Genomic DNA, 21,917 nt, shown 5'->3' with positions numbered 1-21,917 from the left:
TTAATTTAGGGTTTTGGTTTGCCTTTAAAGTAGAAGTCTTTTAATATATTGTCCTATTTTATGTATAGCATAAGAGTTACACTTTTATTTTTGCACTACTATGTAATTCACCCACTACTGTATTTTAATGGTATAATTTCTTTATCACCTGTACCATATGATCAAATTACTTCATGTGTTCATTCAACAAACATTTATTGAACACCTATTCTGCACCAGGCACTGCTAATGTAACAAGGAACATGACAGCTAATGATCCTTATGGAGTTTGCCCTTTAGTTCAAATAGAAAGGTAATTATGACTTTCAGGAGTATATTAAAAGAGACGAATAATGTGTAAAAGGAAAGAAAAACACTGAAGAACTAGAGGGATGACTCACAGTTTAAGCACACATATTGAAGTCACAGAAGACCTGAGTCCAGTGTCCAGCACCAAGGTTGGGTAGTGACTCACAACTGTCTGTAACCTCAGCTCTGGGGAATCCAATGACTCTACCTTCCACGGATACCTTCCCACACACACACACACACACACACACACACACACACACACACACACACACACACGCACATACGCACACACACACACACACACACACACACACACACACATAAAATTAAGCATTCTAAAAGTCGAGTGGGCTTGTGGTCCCAAGTAAGGAAACAGTTTTGCTAAGGGGATAGTTAGCTGGCTCTTTGCAGGAAGGGAGGATGGCTGAGACACTTCAGTGGTGTGAAGGCTCTTAGTCAGACAGCTGTCCAGAATAGTGAGGCACTGCTGGAGCACATCCCCTGAGGTAGGGCAGGCCTGCAGTGCCCCAGGAGACCAAGGGTGGGTGGTGCAGAGTCTTTTATGAAAGTCAGGGCAATCAGAGGGCATACAGATGGAGAACACGTGTCCAGCATGTGTGAGGCCCACTCCACGGACTCCTCATAGCAATGAAAACTACCTGCCCATTTGTTGTCTTTACCTTCTCCAACACCACCCAGGTCTACGCAGTAGTGTCGTTTCTCTTACCTTGATGCTGGTCAGCACAGTCGCATCAGCGGGCTGATGGCCTTGGATACCCGGTGATGGTAGATACAGCACAGAGTGTTCCTTTCCCATCTGTCTCCCAGCTGTGTTTGTATGGTTTGCAGTTGACGTTGCTTGCATTCTGCATTGCCATCCTCAAGCCCGTGCTGTTCTGACTGGAGTGGTAGTGTGAATGCTCAACAACCTATCGGTCCTCGATTGACCATCTCAAGTCTATCTTCTAGTGGTTTCCTCCAGGCCAGTGCTTCTCAACCTTCCTAACACTACAACCTTTCAATAGAGCTCCCCATGCTCCCCCAATTATCTCACTGCTACTTCGTCACTGTAATTTTGCTACTATTTTGAATTATAGTGTAAATATCTGTGTTTCCCTATGGCCTTATGCCACACCTATGAATGGGTTACTTGACTTCCAAAGGGGTGGCAACCCACAAGTTGAGAACTGCTGCTTTAGTGGGTCACAACTGTTTTCTTTGTATCTTCAGTTTTCTAAAATCATTCCTCCTTAGATCGATGCCAGAAGAGACCATTTCCTGACCATGGTACTTTGCTGCTCTTGTCTGGTGAATCTTGTAGGTTTTTACCCAGTGCACTGTATGAAATAAGTGAGCGGAAGTGCATGGAGGCAACCTTACCTGGCAAGTGGATGCATGCTTTCAACTAGTCCTGCAAAAACACTTTATTTTTTTTATTGCAATAAACTCACTAAAGTATGTCTTATGGAACATTTTTTTGTCCTCATTTTCCTTGAAATACAGAAATCATATTTTCAGGGAAAAATGCAATACTCATTTGGAGTGACCAGTTTTTATATTAAAACAGAAAAGGGCTAGGGGCTTTTTTAGATGCCTGGTTCTTATTGTTTGGGGCTTCAGTTATGACAAAGTGGAACACCTTGGCCAGTCTTTGTCACTTCCCATCCTTCATCGCTCTTGCCATGTCTGTCCCATTGGTAATCTTGTTCCACTTTCCCCTTTTCTTCCACTTTATTGAAAATTATTTGTGTCTGTGTATGTGTGTGTGTATGCATATGTGTGTGTATGCGTGTTCACACATCATGCATGCACACATGTGTTGTCTTGGTTATTCCTGGAACTCACAGTGTAGACCAGGCTGGCCTAGACCTCATAGCGATCTACCTTCCTCTGCCTTCCAAGTAGTGGGGTTAGAGTTGTGTGCCGTACCTCCGGGCCCTCCTTCACTCTTAATATTTAGGCTTTTAGTAATGCTTGTTTTCAGAATCCTGACAGCCACAGGTCTGCCTTTCATCATACCGCCATCTTCCCTCTATCACAAAGCTCCGATGTCTACATTCTTGGTCATCTGCCATAGATGTGCTTGCTTTCCTGTGTATTTTACATTCTTGGCAAGGAGCCCAGTTCAGCCCTGCGCGTAGTTTTCAGCAGAGGATGAGCTTTGCCGCACTTCTGGGCTTTCTCTCTGTTTTAGGATCTTCATCTTGACACTGTGCCATGTCCTGCTTTAACGCTCACAGTGGACAATTGGCTTCTTCTCCCAGACCCTTATTTTAAGGTGCTCAGTGGATCTGGTGGCAGAAGGAGCATCCCTCCAGGCTTTAAGTTCCAAATCGTCCTCCCTCTCTGCTCTTAGAGTAATGATTGAAAACAATACTGATTTATGTGTTTATCTTGGAGACTGCCCCCTGGCTTCTCTGACCCCTAATTAGTTATGAAAACCCTCTCTGTGGGACCTGTTTACATCCATGCTTGCAAAAAAGAGAGAAAATTTGTTCTTCATCTCCTCCTTACCAGAAATGGTTTTACCTGGTTTTTTGTTGTTTTTTTACTCTGCCCATGATCCGTTTTCTTCACCTATTTTTTTCCTGCCTCTCTAGTCAGGCGTAAGACATGCCTTGCATTTACTGTTTCTGCTCAAAGCTCCTCTTAGCAATAAGTGAAGTTTATAACTCATTTTTGAACTTACTGGGTTTGCATGAGTTCCAGGATAAAAGAAATAAAAGAAGAAATGTTTACGCTAGAAATTGTACTCACTTGATATTTAGTACCTATTATTAATAGCACAAGGGCATATTTCCATTCCGTCTGTATTTCTAACGCCAAGATGCACTGTCTGTGGTCATTCATATATCATATATCATAAAAGCGACATACAGCAAAATATCTCAAAAGGAAGGTGTGTGAAAACTCTTCCCTAACTCAGGCAATGTGAGTGCTGTGTGTGTGTGTGTGTGTGTGTGTGTGTGTGTGTGTGTGTGTGTGTGTGTGGTCACATTACAAATGTATACAATGCTTGTATAAAATTCAAATCATACAACCATATGCATGTGCTTAATGTAGATGAAGGCTGGGCAAAGTGGAGCATCTTGGACGGCAGTGGAGGCCACTGATAAAGATTGATGACGTGTCTGTTGAGAGGAGACGGAAGGTGGCTACGTGAGGTTCTGTCTCAGTGCAATGAGCAGGAGTTTTATCTCCACTCCAATACTTGGGCTTTATTTTTGCCACAGGAAACCATTGTTTACAAATGAAAAAGAAAATGCGTGTTTCCTAAGAAACAAAATTTTTTAAAAGAAAAATACACTTAACATGGGAATACTAATGATGTATTCTGTCAAGAATATGACATGCTTTTTCAGGGACATCTTCATTTCTTTTTTACTTTTAAAATAGCTCTGACTGTTGAATGGACCACAGTGGGAAGCACAAAACCAGGAGGGTTTAAACCTACTGTTCATTATGACATCTTCCATTTAAATTTTGTGGCTGTGCTTTGTGGGGGTAAATATTTTGCATATTTTTCTCATCGGATTTTTGAAAATTTTCTCACTCATAATTAAGGTGTTTAATAATCTCTGCAAATTGTGTGAAACTTGAAAGTACTTTATTTTTCAGTCATTAGACAGAATACTTTTGCCAGTATAAATGTTCTATTGCAAAGTTGTAAAAACCAGCTTCTATCAGCAGCTGGCTCTTTCTGGAGAATACTGTCTTGCATCATTAGACACAGGATTCTTGACTTTTCTATTGGGATACTCAGGATGTGTGCATTCTGAATGATAATAGTGCCTTCATATATATATAGATCTCATGTCTTACTCTAATTATCAGTAAGAAATAATTGTTGCAAGACACAGCGGACTGGTGTTTGCTTAGGAAAATGTTTCCCACAGACGCAGCATGAAATGTGCTATGAGAAATGAATATATTTAAAATACACCCTTATCCATTTGTACCCTCTGTTCACGTTTAGCTCACGCATTTCTCTGGCCTTGGTGTTAGGTGTGACCGTGCATTAGCCAAGCTGTCTCAGGCACTCAGGCGTTTTATCAGTTCTACAAGACAGATGCTAGGTACGCAGTCTAAATTGAGTCTCTGATGACTGTATGGAGACAAGCTGATAGCAGGAACCACACTTGGGGCCTTAAATATGAAGCCTTTTCTGTATTTAACAACAGGAAGGGGCAGCTTTTAAGTCAAATTTGTGAGCTTTGAACTGCCAAGAGTTCCTTCTCATCATTTGATCACAGCATCTCATTATGTTAGGAATGGTTGTCATTCTTTGCTTTTCCTCCCACAATGGAACTGAGATACACGCCTGATCCAGCGATTGATATTGGGACAATTTTAGGCAAGAAAGAGACAACATGCTGAACAAAATCTCATCTGCAAGGATCTTAGATTGTTGGCAAAGTTTAAATGCTGGGACTGTAACTGAGTCCCGGCCTTTGAGTCTTTGTTATATCACATGAACAGAGGCTGTGGTAGAAGCATTTGTAAATCAAACAGACCTGAGGAAATCAGCATCAGGTAAGATAATAGGTCCTACCTGACCTAGCCCCCCACCCCCCAAAGAATTAGCCTTGAAACACGATCTGGGATGTAATTTGCAGAGCTCTTTGGATCTCAGTTTATCAGAGGTGAAACAAGATGGCACGCATGAATGCTGAGACATCTTCCTCCTCCTGAAGTCATGTGACTTCTCGCTAGCGAGGAAGAAGTGTCAGCTCAGATGCTGTCAGACCAGGAACATTCTATGTTTCTCAACTTAGCCATCAGAAAAACTGCATCATGAAGTATTTATTTTACCACAGACAGCGCCAACTTAGGTGTTTTTCATTACACACACACACAACTGGCCCTGGCTTTTGTTCATATCTACCATAGCAGATAGCTCGTGTAAGCACTTTTAGCAAAATGAAATCATTTCATTAAATATCATAGAAGCCTTAGACTTTTTTAGTGAAAATTTTCCATTTCTATAAGTGAATTTCAAAGGCAGAAATGTATATTTTATAATGGTATTTCACAGAGAGAAAATATATTGCTTTCTGAGTATCACAATCTTGGTTGTAAAGTCATGTGAGCAATGAATAAATACTTATATATAATGACAATAGAAGATTCAGATGACTTCCTCGTGAGCTAATCATTGTTAGCTGTGAAGAATACAAACAGACAAATCTAGGGTATAATTTCTTAGATAATGTTTTTCTAATTGATGTTATATAAAATTCAGACTCACAGGCAAATTTTAAAAAAGATGAAAAAATGTTTCTTGTTTTCTGAAAGGACAGTGTCTCTCAATACACACGAGTTGCTCCTTTAGTTTGCAGAGTCTGACATAACGTTACTTGCCTTATTTCTGTTATGGGTTCTGGATATATCCCATTTATTATCTAAAATCATATCTATATTGGAAATAGTATGTTTAGCACATCTTTTTGTCTCTGGTAATACCAAGGCTTCTGACTTATGAGTATATAAAATCTATTTTAGGGATAATTTTTCTATTCTCTCTCTTTCCCTCTCTCTCTCCTACCCTCGTGTGTGTGTGTGTGTGTGTGTGTGTGTGTGTGTGTGTGTGCGCGCGCGCGCATTAGTGTATATGCATGGGTATGCATGTGTGTGTGTTCATTTTCTCTCCACTGTACCTGTTGAGACAAGCTTTCTTATTGAACTATATGGATGAGGATCTGTGTGATCCTCAATTAGGGACTTTACCAACTGAGCCATCTTCCGGTTACCTCTATTTTTAAGTTTGTTTACATCTGTGCTATCATGAGCCGGTGAGTATATTTAGATTTATGAGTCATGGAATTTCTGAGACAAGATCTTGCTGTGTAACCTAGGCTGGCTTCAACTTGTGCTACTCATGGTTCAGCCTCCTGAGTGTGGAGAGTTTGTGAATTTTTAAACACTGAAGCCAAGGCAGCACAGGTGCTTTGACCGATTGTAGATGAATTTAATCGTTACATCTGCACCTTCTATTTTGAAGCACACCTTGCTTCTAAGTGAATTCAGTAATTTATTAATTCCAGAGTTACCCATTTTACTCCTCCTGACCGATTTCTGATGACTATTAATTCTTCTCTACTTCGACAGTCACACGTGGCTAAGAAGTCATATTTTGAGCTACGATAGGATGGTTTCTATAAAATATATGTGGTTTAGTTTCGCATTCCCCTCCATTCCTGCGTGGTCTGCAGAGTGGTTTCTACTCTGACAGCACCACTGTGTCTCCATTTATGCATTTGGCTTTCTTGTCTCTTTGGCAAATACCTAAGAGAAACAGTTGGAAACGCAGGATTTGTTTCAGTTGGCTGTGTCAGAAGTTTCCATGACTCTGGGGCAGAGCTGAGCCTGACACATGAGGGTGTTAGGCAGTGTTAGAGCTGCTCACCTCACAATAGCCAGGAAGCAGGTGACTACAGAGGGGCCAGGGCTACTGTGTACCTTCCAAGGTGTAACTCAGTCATCTGCTCCCTCTACTTTTGTTTAATGTCCACATTATCACCACCTTCCAGCAATCTAGTCAGATTATAATTTACCCTTAGATAATAAACCATTGATTAGGTCAAAGTTTCCTTCACCAGTCTTATCGATAGTTCTCAGTGTAGTCAAACTGACTATCGAGTAACCATGGTAGATGGATGCCTCAGTCCTTCTTAAGCTCCTTCTCTGTGTCATTGAACCCTAAGCAAAAGCTCATTGCCCGATTCTTACAGTGTTATTCTTACTTATCTTTCTTGCTACCATAGGAGGATTATCCTATTCTCCTATAGAAACATCTTACTGCTGAGAACTAGGGAACCGTCTGAGATTCTTGCCTTTTCCTCTGCATGTGTTCTCCTTCCCTTTAATGGAAAGGTTGATTTCTAGAGGTTGAACCCACCATCTTGTCACAGGTATAGCAGGCAGCTCTAGCTGTTTATCTCCTAACCCCTGGGTGACGAAGTATCTATCTGATCTTACTTTAGGTCTTTACTGGAAAAGATGGGAGCTTTAGTTTTTCAGGTAATAGTAATTACTTGTTTATTCAGGAGAGAGGGAAGAGGAGAGAACAGGGTGGAATACAGAGAGAATTAACTGCAGACCAATGGAACCATGAGTTCCTGGAAACGAGAAGCAAGGCATACAATGGCTGGCTCTATCTAGCAGTGACTTGTGCTGCAGTGCTGGCATGAGAGATCACAACCTGCTCCCAAGAGTTATGCCACACGTCAATAAGAAATCATTTATGGATCCTAAGCAGCTGAGAGGTATAATTTAATTAGTCTATCTGAATATTCATTGAGTAGCACACAAAGGATTGACCTAGACAGACAAAGCTGGAGGCAGCGAGATCAAATAACTCTCAAGCCTATAAACTCTCAAAACCTTCAGATGCTGAATACATGAAATGAGAAGCAAAGGTGGTGAGAAAGCAAGTTTGAGCAACAGTCCAGGGTTTCATAAAAACGAAGCTCTCATGCAATTGGTAACCATGCTGAAAAGAATGAAGTACGCATCTGCAGATACTTGTATTTGAACTTACACCAAAATGAGAACCTGTACCTCCTCATTTGTGAGTTGAGTGGCATAGCCTCCTGCTTAGTTAGTGAATACCTATGTCAAGGATCATAAAGTATATATCGTATGTATACTCCATAGAATATTTCAAACAGAGAAACTTAGCCTATGCCAGAGGTACTTAACAGTATAATTACAATGGGAAAGGGGGTGGGCAGTCAAAGTATGATTGCCAGTAGTTGGTGGGAATAAGCTTAACCATGGAAACTGAAGTTTTAACATCAGTAGCGTATTACACTAAGTAGGAAGGTTACTCTCTCAGGAGTGCCGATCTGGGCTCTACAGCATATATGCTTCTGGAAACTTTAGAAGGGAAAGTGTCAAGTTACTAATTGATAGTAGAATTGTAACTGATTAGCAAATTGTCCTCCAAATATCCCGCAGCCTTTTCTTATTTCTATGATCTACACAAAGAGATTCTTTGCTGCCTTTTAGTAGTGAAGCCTAAGCCTTAGTTCTGCGTCTAGTTCTCAGTCAACCGTAATCCTCAAATCCCACATAATCCTGCAAACCACACACTTGTATTTTTGCCTGAATCCACATCACACAGTGACTGAGGGCATGTCCTTTAGACACGAAGGGTGTGCTGCTTGTTTCAGCTGGTCACTGAACAGTGCGACTTATGAGTCTAGCCTCATTGAGTTCGTTGTATATAAAACAATTTGTATAAGGTATTCTAGCATCTTTGAGCTCTTTGTACATAAAACAATTTCATAAGGTTTTGTTGATAATATGTATCAATACTACTAGTAAAGCAACAAGACATACATGTTGTTACGTTGTGTTATGTTATGTTATGTTATGTTATGTTATGTTATGTTACGATGCCACCCTCACTGAAGCCTTCTCTCATCCCATGCCCCGAGCTCTGCTTCTAGACTCTAGCTTCCCCTGACTACAGGGCATCTTATCAGTTCTTGAAAACAATATGATGTATAGATACTAATGTCTTGTTTTTATATCTCTGTTTTTAGGCTTTGACAGAATAATCTTCCTAAAATAATTTGTTTCCCTGCCACTGACTGTTGCCTTTAATGTCTGACTTTTAAGGAATCTATAGAATATCTACCTCTATATTTCTGTATGTGAGTGCACTCGCGCACACGCATGCGCACACGCACATACAGTACTATGAGAACTATTTCACTGATTGATGCCCCTTCTATGCCAGAACTCACGTTGGCCATGTTGAAAGCTACTTGTTTTCTCCACATTCTCCCATGATTCAGTTTGCTTATCATCTTAATTCTGTTCGCATTTTCCTCATTTGTTCATCTGGTGACCTTAGACATTGTAGAACTTTTGGTGAGCAAAAACAATTACAATGAGCAAACTGACCAGATCATGGCAGTTCTGAATCAGAACTCAGGATGCTGGCTGCACATGCTGCAGTCCAGGCTCACAGTCCAGCAGGAACCCCGAGGCACTGCCAAGATGCCTCCCTGCTGGACAACAACTGTGCTGTAATGTATCACAAACTCTGGGTTGCAGCTTGTGCAATGGGGAATTACGATCTTCGCCATCTCCCAATCCCACTGCTTTAGTGAGTTAGCTAAATGGACTAATTTGAATTACCCACTGTCAACTTTCCATTTGGAATAAAAGGTCCTTCCTTTTTATAGCTCTGGTTTATGCTTAAGAATAAAAATAATGAAAAGGAAAATTTTAAATTTTATGATGGAGAGTTTGAGAGAGCCTTAAATTCCTCCCTACTTATTATTATTACTTTTGTGGCCCTGTGACAGACACAGTGATCTAAGTCCTAAATCCATTACGGAACATTCAATAAATGCAGGCATATAAAGTACTCTGTCATCTGAAGTCATTTCAAACTGCATTCAATATCTTGCTTCCCAAGTGCATTAGCTTTTATTAAAAGCATTCTGCTGTGACATCCACTCTTCCTAATTGGTTTACGGATTGTCCCCACCATTCAGGCAATCTTAATTGCGTTTTCCCACAAAGCTAGTTTGATTTATGGTTCCTTGTTTGCCTTATATTATTTATAATAAATCAGAGTAGAAATTTTAAGATACAGAATAAAATTTATAGTAGTTCCGCTTCTACAAATATAAACTTAGCTAAGAATCCTTAGCAGTATTTTGATGTGTTTTGAAAGTTGCCTAGTTGAGCCTTCATCTTTTGTGTGGTCTTTGACCATGATACCTGTATTCTCTGTCTAGAGTTGTTCCGTATTTCACCTGGCATACATAGGCTTAGAGCATTGTTTGGGATGTAAGCATGTAGGTTATAAAAGATGCTACACTCCCAGGTAAAGCACATACTCACACAGATAATCTGTTTGAAACAAAGGAAAAAATATCTAAGGACACAGTGAGAGGATCTAACTACTGCACTAGCAGATCTAATTAATAATGCTCTCTTTGTTTTTACACCCTGCAATTTTGAGATAACAGGAGCTAACTTGAAATAGATTCAAAGCAGAAATAAAAAGAAAAAAATGTTTTTAAACACTAAAATGAACAGCAGTAAAATAAAGATAGAGACACTCAAGGAGAAAAAAGTCTCCTATTGCTGAGTGACTGCAGAGTAACCCGTGTTACGTTATAAAATCCTCTTCAAACATAGACTTTCCATGGACCTTCAGACATGGAACCTTCCTGTAGGGAGTACATGGAAGAAATCTATGGGAAGAACTGTATGTTGTCTATATCAATTTATAAAAAGTCATCTAGGATTCCTTAGAGAGAAACGTGCTCACTCCTTCAAATACTTGAGCACTTCGTGTTTGAGTTCAGAGTCAAAAATACCACAGAGACCAAAAGGAAATGATTTTTAAAAGAAGCATGAGGCAGAGTGGGAAGGATGACTGCAAACAAATTTTAGGCCAAATATGTGAAGATGGGCTCACTGCAGAAACAGTTGACTTCAGAAGCAGACACACTTTGAAAAGCCATAGCAAATATCTATCTCATGGTTATAGCTGAGGTTTCAAAAGGAGATGCTGTGCATTCCATTCCACTGAGTCAGGAAGGTCTCAAACCTATGATGTCAGCAGATGCACTGTGGTGAGCTTGGACTTACTTGCATCCCACTTATTAGGAGTAAGAGACTTGCCCTCCTTTCTACCAGAGGAGCACAAGAGGACACACAGTGAAGAGGTAGAAGTTGCACTCCGTCCAGTGGAAGTGAGGCCAGCCCACCATGTATGATACTAGAAATGGAGTACTACCTTTGCTCCCAAATCAGGGAGCTCATGGTACTTCAAGGGTGCTGGAACCCACTCCCTTTCTCAGGTATGAGTAATAAATCCTTTGCTTGGAACCAAGCAGGTATGAATACTTCTAATCCCACTTTGTTAATACAGAGCTCTATCCCACATCCCAGCAGAGATATTTAAATGGAGCACTTCAAATGTGCCCTTTTCAGGTTGGGGCCACAAGTCAGAGTAGAGTGCTTATCTAGCTGTGCTTCGCATGGAGACGTGCATGCAGACACCTGTCACTGCACACAGGGCACTGACACCTGAACAAACCAACAGTTCTACCCGTGTCCAGCTTAGTGAAGCAATGAGTTCACTGGAGTTCCATGTAGGAACATGGGGGACTAAAACACAAGCCCACCCTCACATGGATGACAACTCAAAAAAGCTGCCTCCCTGGCAACTGCTTATAGCTTATAGAAGTATAACCTTGGGGAGGGACCTCCTCAGTCCTATAACATTTTGAGTCCTTTTTTAAAAAAAAGATTTATATATTATATATAAGTACACTGTAGTCGTCTTCAGATATAACAGAAGAGGGCATCAGATCTCATTACAGATAGTTGTGAGCCACCATGTAGTTGCTGAGATTTGAACTCAGGACCTCTGGAAGAGCAGTCAGTGCTCTTACCCACTGAGCCATCTCTCCAGCCCCCATTTCTTGTGGGTTTCTTGAGCTGTCTCCTCTCCATGATGAAAGAAGCCGCGCTAGCATTCAAGGGATGGAGGTGGATGTTAAACAAGGGAACGAAATACATGAGGAGGAAAGAAAGGAAACAGCATTTCATAATATAAAATTGTAGACATTCATATCGCATCCAAGCTCAGCAAGACCTCAAGGAGAATGAAAATCCAATCGATACATATCAGCATCAGAGCAGCAGCACAGTTAGATCTGTGTTAAGAAAGAATTTAAATGACTCACCCATTGCTAAAGATGCGTCTGGGGTAGGGTCAGGGTGAGAACAGGAGGAAAATAGAAAGTCTCATCAGGTAAAGAAGGATCAAGTGGAAGTTTTAGAATGGAGACGCGAGAATCTACAGACATGGGGATGAAGCAGCAGAAGTCATCCAACCTAAGCCACAGACAGAGAAGGGTTAAAGGATCATGCATATGTAAGCCTGGCATCTGCAGGATCTAAAAGAAGGAAGGAAAGAAGTCAGACCTGAAAGGCATCCAAGTCTTCCAGCTTCAGCAGGTGAGCAACAATGTGCGGATTCACCAAGGAGCTGAAAACTTCTCTACAGAAGTGCGTACCAAGGCAATCACAGTTCTGAGCACCAGAGACAAAGAAAGAACAGAGGGGCACTTAGAGAATAGCCAGACATTTGGAAGGACGACTTCTCTCCAGCAGCCATGGAGGCGACTTGGAAGCACTGTTGTGTCTTTTGAGGTCTGAAAGAAAGAGCTGTGAGCTGCAAATGCTGTAACCAGCTGAAATACTGTTTCTGAATGAAGAAACTAGGTCACCCTCAGATGACGGGAAAGTACAAGAATGTGTTCTCAGCATTTCTTCCTTGAGAGAATGTCTAGGAGAGCTCTCACATCAGAAAGGAAGCATTAAAGAATTTAGGGACGTCTGTGGGGAAGGGCTGATGAGAAAGGAGTAAGTGCAAACAGAATGCTAAACACTGAGGTTGGGAGAAGTGGGGTTGTTGGGAAGAGTAAGCCGTACCCAAGGGCCCTGCCTTCTAAGATTTGGGAATTATGTTTGCCAGTTGAAGAAGGAGTTGTAAAAGTCTCTGAGGTGGCTCTTAATCATGTAGAGAAAAAAAATTAGGTGATTATAATATGAATAGCTAATAATAGAACATGCAGGGATGTAAGATTTCTGTATTTTGTAAGAATGGCTAACAATGCTAAGAACTGAGGGAGGTTATTCACGTATAATAGTATCCTCAGACCAATCACTGCAAAAGCTTCATGGTGATACATGCTCAAACACTGACGCATCAAAATGTAGCTCTAAATACATCCAAGGAACTCACAGGAAGAGAGGGCTCACTCTCTTCTGTGTGCTAATATATATCTTACTTTTGCAGAACTCCCGTCTTTCTCCTAACTCTGGCACTGAAAAGTCCATGTTAAAATATATTTAGTATCCCAATCTGCTTATAAAAAACAGAAAAAATGGTGTGGCTATAACAATTTTAAGTAAGGAAAACTTTAAAGAAAAATTATGAAAGACCAACAAGGCATAATGAAACGTCTGTCTGTCTAGAAACAATACATAGTAAAAATGGTCATTCTACCAAGAAGTCATAAAAGTTCTAAGCGTGTATGTATATATTGGAACAGAGTGTGGCCAAATATGTGAATAAGTATGCATAGAATATGTGGTATATTAGGCAAATCCACGATTATAGTTGGAGCAACTCCTCTCTCAACAACTTGAAAACAATGGTTGGGAAATCCCAAGAGTATAGAGACACTGGACTTTATCAGGAAGCAGGACCAAGTTGGTTGTTTTCTGCAAACCTACACATATCTGGGACGAGGCCATCTCAGTGGAGGGATTGCCTCTGTCAGGTTACCTGTATACGAAATTATAGGGCCTTTTCTTGGCAAATGTTGGCATGGGAAGGACAGCACACCATAAGCAGTTATGCCCCCGGGCAGTTAGTCCTGGGTTTTGTCAAAAAGCAGGCTGAGCATCACGTGAAAATACACACAGTAAGCAGTCCATAGGCTTCTGTCTCCATCCCTGCCTCCAAGGTTCCTGCCGTGAGTTCCTGCCCTGACTTGCCTTGGTGATGTGCTACAACTGTAAGCTGAGATAAACCCTTTTGTCTTGATTTTGGTCATAGTGTTTATCACAGAAGTAGAAGTCTAACTAGAACAGAGCCCAATCAAACTATCCAGAGCACCTCAAGCAGTGACCGCAGAACACACATGCATTATGAATGGCTACCGAATATGTATCGCATTAACACAAACCTCAGCCAACTTTAAAAAACTGAAACCATGCAAATAAACCTAGATAATCCACAGAAATCCAGGAAAAATTTTAAAATCATTGGACTATGTGAAAACGCCGTGCTACCTAACAGACTTGTAAGCCATCACTAAGGGTGTTGGCAGAGAAAATTACAGCAGTACACGCATACATTGAAGAATAGGGGCAATCTCTAATCAATCATTTAAACTTCCATTTAAAAAATAGAAAGATAATTGTGAATCAATTTTTTAAAAACAAACAAAACACCCCACAAACTCTAGAGTCAACATTGAGGTAAAGAATGAGTCTCCATAGAGACCCAGCAAGCATGTCCCAAGACTGATAGAGAGACATGAATCTCCAAGTCTCAGAGATGAATAATGGACACCATCACATCTCCTGCAGACATTTTGATAGTCTATGAAATGGGAAATATGAACCTCAGAAATATAAACCACTGTACAATAGGAAACATGATGTGAATATCTGTGTACCTTAAGGAAATTGAATTTATATTTCCCAAATCTCAAACCTTCATTATCAAAGATGACAAAAGAAAAATCACACAAACATATTAATCAATGTAAAAATAATCCCACATTGGGCAAAAATAGTATTTATCCATAATTTTAAAAAACTTGGGAGAAGGAAAAGAGAGGAAAATGTAGGAAAACTCTCTTGTTACTTGATACTGACCACTTACAAAAATGTACGGTTTTAGTCATGCTATCCCCCCAAAGAATATATTTAACCCTGATATATTTAATGGTGAATGTTTAACATACTGTGGTATACCCATGGCACAGAATACTCTCCCAGATTATAAAATATTAAACTATTCTGAAAAACATGATTATGTGAATCTCCGGAACTTGTATGGATGGGGAGTCAATCCCAACAGTTCTGTACTGTATGATCCTTGGAAGAACCAAACTCTAGAAATGAGGAGGAGAGAACTGCTGTCCAAAGAGAGAATCCAGACTGGGACTGATAACAGAAGGGTGCGGCCACCTAAGGGAAACGGGACTCAGGCCAATGTCAGTAGCTTAACTGTGAACCAGTCTCAGCATCTCAACATAACATTATAGGGAAACTCGGTACAGAATACATAGGGTTCCTGTAATATTCCCTCCAAGTGCATAGGCATCGAGAGTTATCTCAAATAATAGCCAAATAAGAAAATAAAGTAATCAGGACTTTTCTACCCAGTCATGTAAGGACTCTGAAATAACAGTACACACATCCTCACACTCTAGCAATTCAGGTGTGCCTATCAGAACTATCATTTTCAGAAAAGACATGTGCTCTCGTGGCACCTTTACTCTGGCCAAGTATTCTCTTCATATTCTATTCTATCGGCTTTCCTTATGGTGTTAAATGGTGCTAATTTGGTAATGATAATTTTTTAAAGTAACTTCTTGGCTAAATGAAAGAAAATTAGACGTCAATCAGTTCTCAAAACTTAGTATTTGGTGAGGCAGGAAAGTCCATCATCTCAGCTCAGGGATCTCTCTCAGCGGTGCAGTCCCAGTGGTAACAATGGATGGAAAGCGGTCTCCTCTGTGTTCAGCTCAGGGCTCAGAAACCTGTGCAGACATAGCTGCTGGATGTCCATGGCTGTTTTTTGTTTGTTTGTTTGTTTGATTGATTGTGTTTGTTTTTGTTTTTCTGAGTGAATTTCATATCTTAGGGAAGAAACGCTGGTTCTTTCAGAGGATTCCCATTGGTTAGTTATTTGCCAGCAGTCAGTGCTCTGCAAGCCTGCATCCTAAACTCCCAGAGCTCCAAATGCTTTCATATATACAATAGAGACAGTAGTCACTCGATATCTTGTACTTTATGACATTACTGCATGATAATATATTCATCAAAATTCAAGTTTTAACAAAGCACTGTAAATTAAGATAAATCAAATTAAGCTAAATTATTTGTTTATTTGTTCATATTGTTAAAAAACAATTGTGATTCTAATAAAATGGTCTATGAAATGGCTGGTCCTTACTTTTTTATAACAAGGATGAACATGCTCTGCCCGTCTGTACTGTAACAATTCAGTGGATTGCAGTTTTATACATAGGGTAACATTCAGTTTAGTTAGGTTAGTTGGGATGTAGATAATGAAGATTTAAAAGATAACACTCAGCATCAATAATTCTTCAGAAAGCATTTCTTATAATGAAGAATGCAGTTTGGGGAGAGAGAGTTTCTCACATAATTTATTCTAATATTGTTTCCTGGTGAACTGAGATTAACAAATGCATCTTATATGCATACAGAGTCAATCACATTTCTTCTTGATAACCTTGTTAATTTAGCACTCATTTTATATAATACCCTATTATGCTATAGTTTTGTTGTGAATATTTATATTAACATTATTTTACACACACACACACACACACACGCACACACACGCACACACACACACATATAAAATCAAGAGAGAATTTAAAGGAAATATTTTAAATTGTTTCATCACCTAACAAAAACATATATCATCAGATTTGAGCGTCAAATTTATAGTTATTAGAAATTATAACATAAAAGTTATTACCCATTTTTAACACTCTAAACTGTATTGAACGTACCTTAAAGTCTGGTTTCTCTTCCTCACACAAAGACATTAAAGTGGCCTTTATAGTCATGCTTTCTAAAGTAACTTGAAACAAAGTAGCCTCCAATATGTGTATGTTAATGTGAGATTTCTGTCGTCCCTGGGTAAGCAGTTTAGACTTTATTTCAAGCATATTTTCCCCAAAGCTTTTATTTTATTTTAAGCCTATTTTAAAAGCTAAAGAGTATGTTTGTTTCCCTTCAAGGTGCGGGGTCCTCCAGCCGCAGGGGCATTTAAAGAAAGGCCGACCAAACCCACCGCATTCCGAAAATTTTATGAGCGAGGAGACTTTCCAATCGCCCTTGAGCATGACTCAAAAGGAAACAAAATTGCCTGGAAGGTAAGTCCTGTCCTGGGCACAGCTGTGACAGCCAGCTGCTGCTTGTGGGAGTGACACCCCAATGCCAAACAAACTTGGATGCTAAGTAAATAAACTCGAGTAATTTCTCAGCAAACAAATGGCGGTGGGAGAGCTTTTAGGGCCCCCTGTGTCAGCCGTCCACCTTGACTAACAATTAAGTTATAGCCCTCAAAGAAGAAAATGACAGAGTTGCTTTGCCTTAGAGAATTGTCCGCGGTCCAATTCATCTCTATTTTTATGAGAGCCTGGCAGCCCGGCCTGTTTCCAGCAGTCCATCAAATGGTGGACCTGGCGGCTGGATGCAGAGAGCAACAGCCATTTATCTCCCCCAGATTTCACCTTCCTCCAGGACACTTCCAAATGGAAGCTTTAATTACCTAAATGGATAGGTCAGGGCTGTACGCTCCCTGGGATGCAGAGTGGAATACACAAGAAGGCGGCCCCTCTATCCCGGCATCAGCCAGGACGGGGCTGTCATCCTTGCCTGTTAGAGGCTGACCTCGGCCAGCGAAGCCATTACAGCATGGACACTTTCACGACAAAAGGTTAATTGGCTTCAAAATAAATGTATTGCCTAATGACTCCATCTTAATGTGGCCGTGCCTCTTTTCCAAGACTTGCTGACGTGACTTGTGAAAACAAGCCAGTCTCTAGCGGGAGAAGGCTTTTACATTTAATTTGAGGAATGGATGCTATCTCTAACTGCTTCTGCTATTTAATTATTTTTGTTATGAACAACTCTGCTTTTGGTGATATTTATCAGCTGAAAGGGCCTCTCCGCCCAAAGACAGCCAAGCCAGTGCAGGAGTCTGAGTATCAATCACATCGGCTTGAGGAAAACAAAAGGTTCAGGCCAAACATCATCAGTTAAGAGAAGCAGCTGACACTTGAGCTGAAGAGTCAGTGTCTTTGTCCGGAGGTGGGAACTGTCCATAATGAGGAACAGTAAAAATAACAGGAAACAGTTGAATTTAAGAACTTAGCATGCTAAATAGCTAGGGAACGTGCATTGAACTGTCCTTTCCCCCTCACACTTGGGAAGCCAGGGAGACCTGTATTTTATCTAATGTATCTTGATAATCGTGTTTTCTCTCATTGGCAAGCATTTCTAGACTTTAGCAGTCATCTCAGCTTAGGTGCGTTTCTGACAAACTACAGTAGTGTCTTTATTATTAAGCTTCCTTGTAAATGTTTACATGAGGAGACGAGGAGCCTTGTTGCTTGCTCTTGGTCCATCACCACTAAAGGGGGATTTGCTTTGTGAAATGGATGGGTTGTGAAGAGAATTTTCTAGCAAGTATATGTATTTAGGATATGCTAGTCTTAGCATGAGTCAGCATTGCCTTTATTTATATGTGATTCAGCACATAGCTTTGTGTTCGATTGTCTAGGATCTGGTTCATGTAAGGAAACAGAGGACTTTCTAAAAAGCCTAACTAATGCTGCATTCAGATTTTCTAATAGTTTACAGGTAAACTATTACATGGGTTTACAGGGTTTGGATGTTTTAAATAATTTCAACTTATACATAAATTGCATTCATGAAAATTTGTAATAGAAATTTATTTTGACCTCATCCAGTAATGTAAATTTAGAGGCATCAAAGAGGCTATAGAAGTAAATTATTAAGAAATAATAAGGGGCTAGAAAGATGTATCAGTGGCTAAGAGCACTGACTGCTCTTCCAGAGGTCCGGAGTTCAATTCCCAGCAACCACATGGTGGCTTACAGCCATCTGTAATGGGATCCGATGGCCTCCTCTGGTGTCTTAAGAGAGTACGGTGCACTCACTTACATAAAATACATAAGCAAATCTTTACAAGTAAAAAGAATAAAAAGGTGAAATTTTTACTTTACATTTGCAAATCCAACATTCAATAAGGGTAAGTGTTTTCTTTTCTGGGAATTAATGTATTGAAACTACTATTGATTATAGGACTGGTTGAGTAAGCTAAGAAGCAATGATAAAGACGAAACGACCAGCACTGGCTATATAACGGCACACGTTTTGAGAGATGTCTCATCCCAGAACCTGTGGCTGGCGGTCTTTCAGGACTTTTTTGGTCTTTTATAGCATGACAACAACATGGGAATAAGACCCTGATGGTCGGAGACATAAGCTGGTGGGCACTCGCTGTGCCCATGTTTATTCCCTGGTGCATCTATGGTGGGCACAACCTGGTGCTAACTAGGAGCAGCGGAGTTACGCAGTATAGCATCCCTAAGGATGGGGCTTTGATAAGAAAGGGGAACAAAGCAGGTCTTGCTCTGAATTTATCTGTGTATGGTCAGAAAACAGGTCTCCAGGAAGCACGTGTCTTTTCTTAAGCCATAGTTAGTACCTTTCTCACTGCAGACTGTCTAGGGACAAAGTTCCCCCGTGAAGGAATGAATAGGTTTTTCTCAATACTTCTCAAGATAGTTGGGGACTTCAAAGGCACTTCCAAATGCCCTGAGAGTATGTACAATCAGGCAATGAAAATTCCAAAAGCCTTGTAGCTTGAAATACCTGATACTCACTGTCAATAAGGCATGCTTAAGGCTGCCTCCTCATTCAGTCTAGCAGTTCCACTCTGGTAAGGTACAGAGATGCCCGCCCAAGTCATCAAATCCCCTTCTTGTCCAAGATTAGCTGAACTGGCCTTGTAGAAGCAAAGGCAGCTGTGTAGTTACCCCATAAATTACTTAAAGCAGTCAGAGGCTAGAAACCAGAGCTAGGCAAATTCTGCTTCCTGGTCCTCATCTTGACCTGATGGAATACATTAGTGTACCTGAAAATGCCCATTAATTCCACATGCCCAGCAGTGAGGCAAGCTGAAACCTTTGGCTGTCCACTCGACCCTCTTCCTTATAGAATCTCTAGAGATCAGAACATTGCCCAGCACTGCTTCTATAATTGTGGGAACATTTCACATTTACACTCTGCTGCAGTACAACTGGCCATATGTGACCATTAAGCCTCTGAAATGTGCCTACTGAGACTGAGAAACTGAAGTTTTAATTTTATTTCATTTTAATTAATTTTGATTTAAGTTACCACACGGTTATCACATTGAGCTGGAGAAGTCTAGATGAAGATTATGGCTATGAGACATAAAGGCTAGGTCTAATGCTCAGAAAAATGACGACCACATAAAATTATTAATAAAAAGAAGAAGGCAGGTTACATCTGTGTGTGTTCTGCATAAGATAATTTATTGATGAACATGAGAAAAACATTACAAAATACGGATAGCAGAAGTTTCTATATTCTTGCCCATTGCCAGTTTATTATCTCAGAAAGATGAGTAGAGCTAGTCTAGAATTAGGAAGCTTACCAGCCAAGACCTGAAATTCTTTGTAAACTTGTGGATGTGAATTATTTAAATACGCCTAAGGAACTCTTGTTTCCAGTTAAGGGAGCCGTGAAGAAGCCTGGTGGTAACCTTTTCTCCGTTTCTCTTGATACTGTTAATAGTCAGGACATAGGGCATTTTATTCTGTGACTGATATCTTCACTGTAAACATTGTGAACACAGGAATGGGAAGAGATGGGTGGTCTAGGTAGGATATGATCCAGACGCCAGGAAGGACAGACAACACAGGATATGATCCAGACGCCAGGAAGGACAGACAGCACAAGTTGAAAACCTGTATTTGAGTTTTCTCATTGTAATTCCCATTCTTCGGCTTCTCATTCTAATAGAATTTGAATCACAAGGACAGTGGTTGGTGTGGGACCTAAAGGTCCCATGTGGACATTCTTGAGACAACTGTTACAGAGCAGCACACACTCCATGCCCCCTCCTGTGTACTGCTTTCAGCAAAGAGTGAAGACTAGGAAGCCTGGAGAAGGCACTCTGTGGTGGAGGGGGCTTAGCTTGGGTTGTAAAGGGAATTATGGGGAAGTTCACATAGCTTTGTGGGCATTGTTCCCTCCATGCTGCCTTGAGGCACCATCCATTTTCCAGTCATCTAGGGTGAGATCCTGCAAGTCCCCCTCCTGTGTTTTCCTCAGCTCTCCCATCTCTGCCCTCTCTTCCTGCCCCTCCTCTTCCTACCCCTCCACTTCCTGCTCTTCCTCTTCCTGCCCCTCCTCTTCCTACCCCTCCACTTCCTGCTCTTCCTCTTCCTGCCCCTCCCACTCCCTTTTGCTTGTCTTCTTACAGCTTTCACTTTCTACATTCATGCTCATTCCAAGAGCTTTTCTAGAGCAGACAGAAATCTGAGGTCACCTGGTGGTCACCTGAATAAACTTGAGATCAAACTCATTTTTTGCACACTCAGCAGCCAATGGAAATATTAATCATAACAGGCTCTATGAAGTGCATTGTTTTATTATAACTTTGGATTACATACTGCTGTTTTATTCAATATTTTAACATTATTTCTTTAAAAGCAGTCACTTCCATAGAGACCTTGGAAGAAAGAGTGGGGAAAATATTATAAGCACATTAGTTTAAAAATAAGCTATCTTACATTGTAAACCACTCATTTTAAAGATGAAAAGAGCTGCAGGTACTCTGAAGCGGCTCTAAATTCATTCATTTTATCATCATTTTGATAGAATAGATCTGACTTCAGCTCTTCTCTCTCAGTCCCGTGACAACACATGGCACACACATGTACTAAATAAACCTCCAAAATATCAACTTAAGGATGCCTATATATTACATGGATTTGTCTAAGAAAGAGACAATCTGTAGCCTTCTTGGAAAATTATTATACACTGCAGCAAAATCATAAAGCTCTCAACTTATCACAAAAGGAGAGACTTAACATAGACTTGTATTCCTCAGAGTTCCCACTCTTAGTACCTCGAAGCCACCCTCATGGCAACATCCAGGAAGTCCTTTTCCAGAGAAAAGCCAACGATGGCATTTGCATTCCTGCTCCTCCACACGTCATTTAACATGTCAATAGTTTTCAGTGGTC

At 40.5% G+C, this 21,917-nt stretch overlaps 1 protein-coding gene across 1 annotated transcript in view; it reads left to right on the top strand.

The window, feature by feature from the left end:
• The window catches only part of LOC116893513 (parkin coregulated gene protein-like), a 60,798-nt gene extending 42,924 nt beyond the window's left edge, over positions 1–17,874 (top strand). The window contains exons 2-3 of the mRNA XM_032895246.1: positions 16,848–16,982; positions 17,767–17,874. Coding sequence (XP_032751137.1) covers positions 16,848–16,982; positions 17,767–17,874 — 243 coding nt within the window. The remainder of the gene's footprint in view (positions 1–16,847; positions 16,983–17,766) is intronic.
• Positions 17,875–21,917: the final 4,043 nt, after the last annotated feature.

The sequence above is a fragment of the Rattus rattus genome, chromosome 2 (genome assembly GCF_011064425.1).
Source record: "Rattus rattus isolate New Zealand chromosome 2, Rrattus_CSIRO_v1, whole genome shotgun sequence".
Lineage (NCBI taxonomy): Eukaryota > Metazoa > Chordata > Mammalia > Rodentia > Muridae > Rattus > Rattus rattus.
This window is presented reverse-complemented; position numbering and strand designations above follow the sequence as displayed.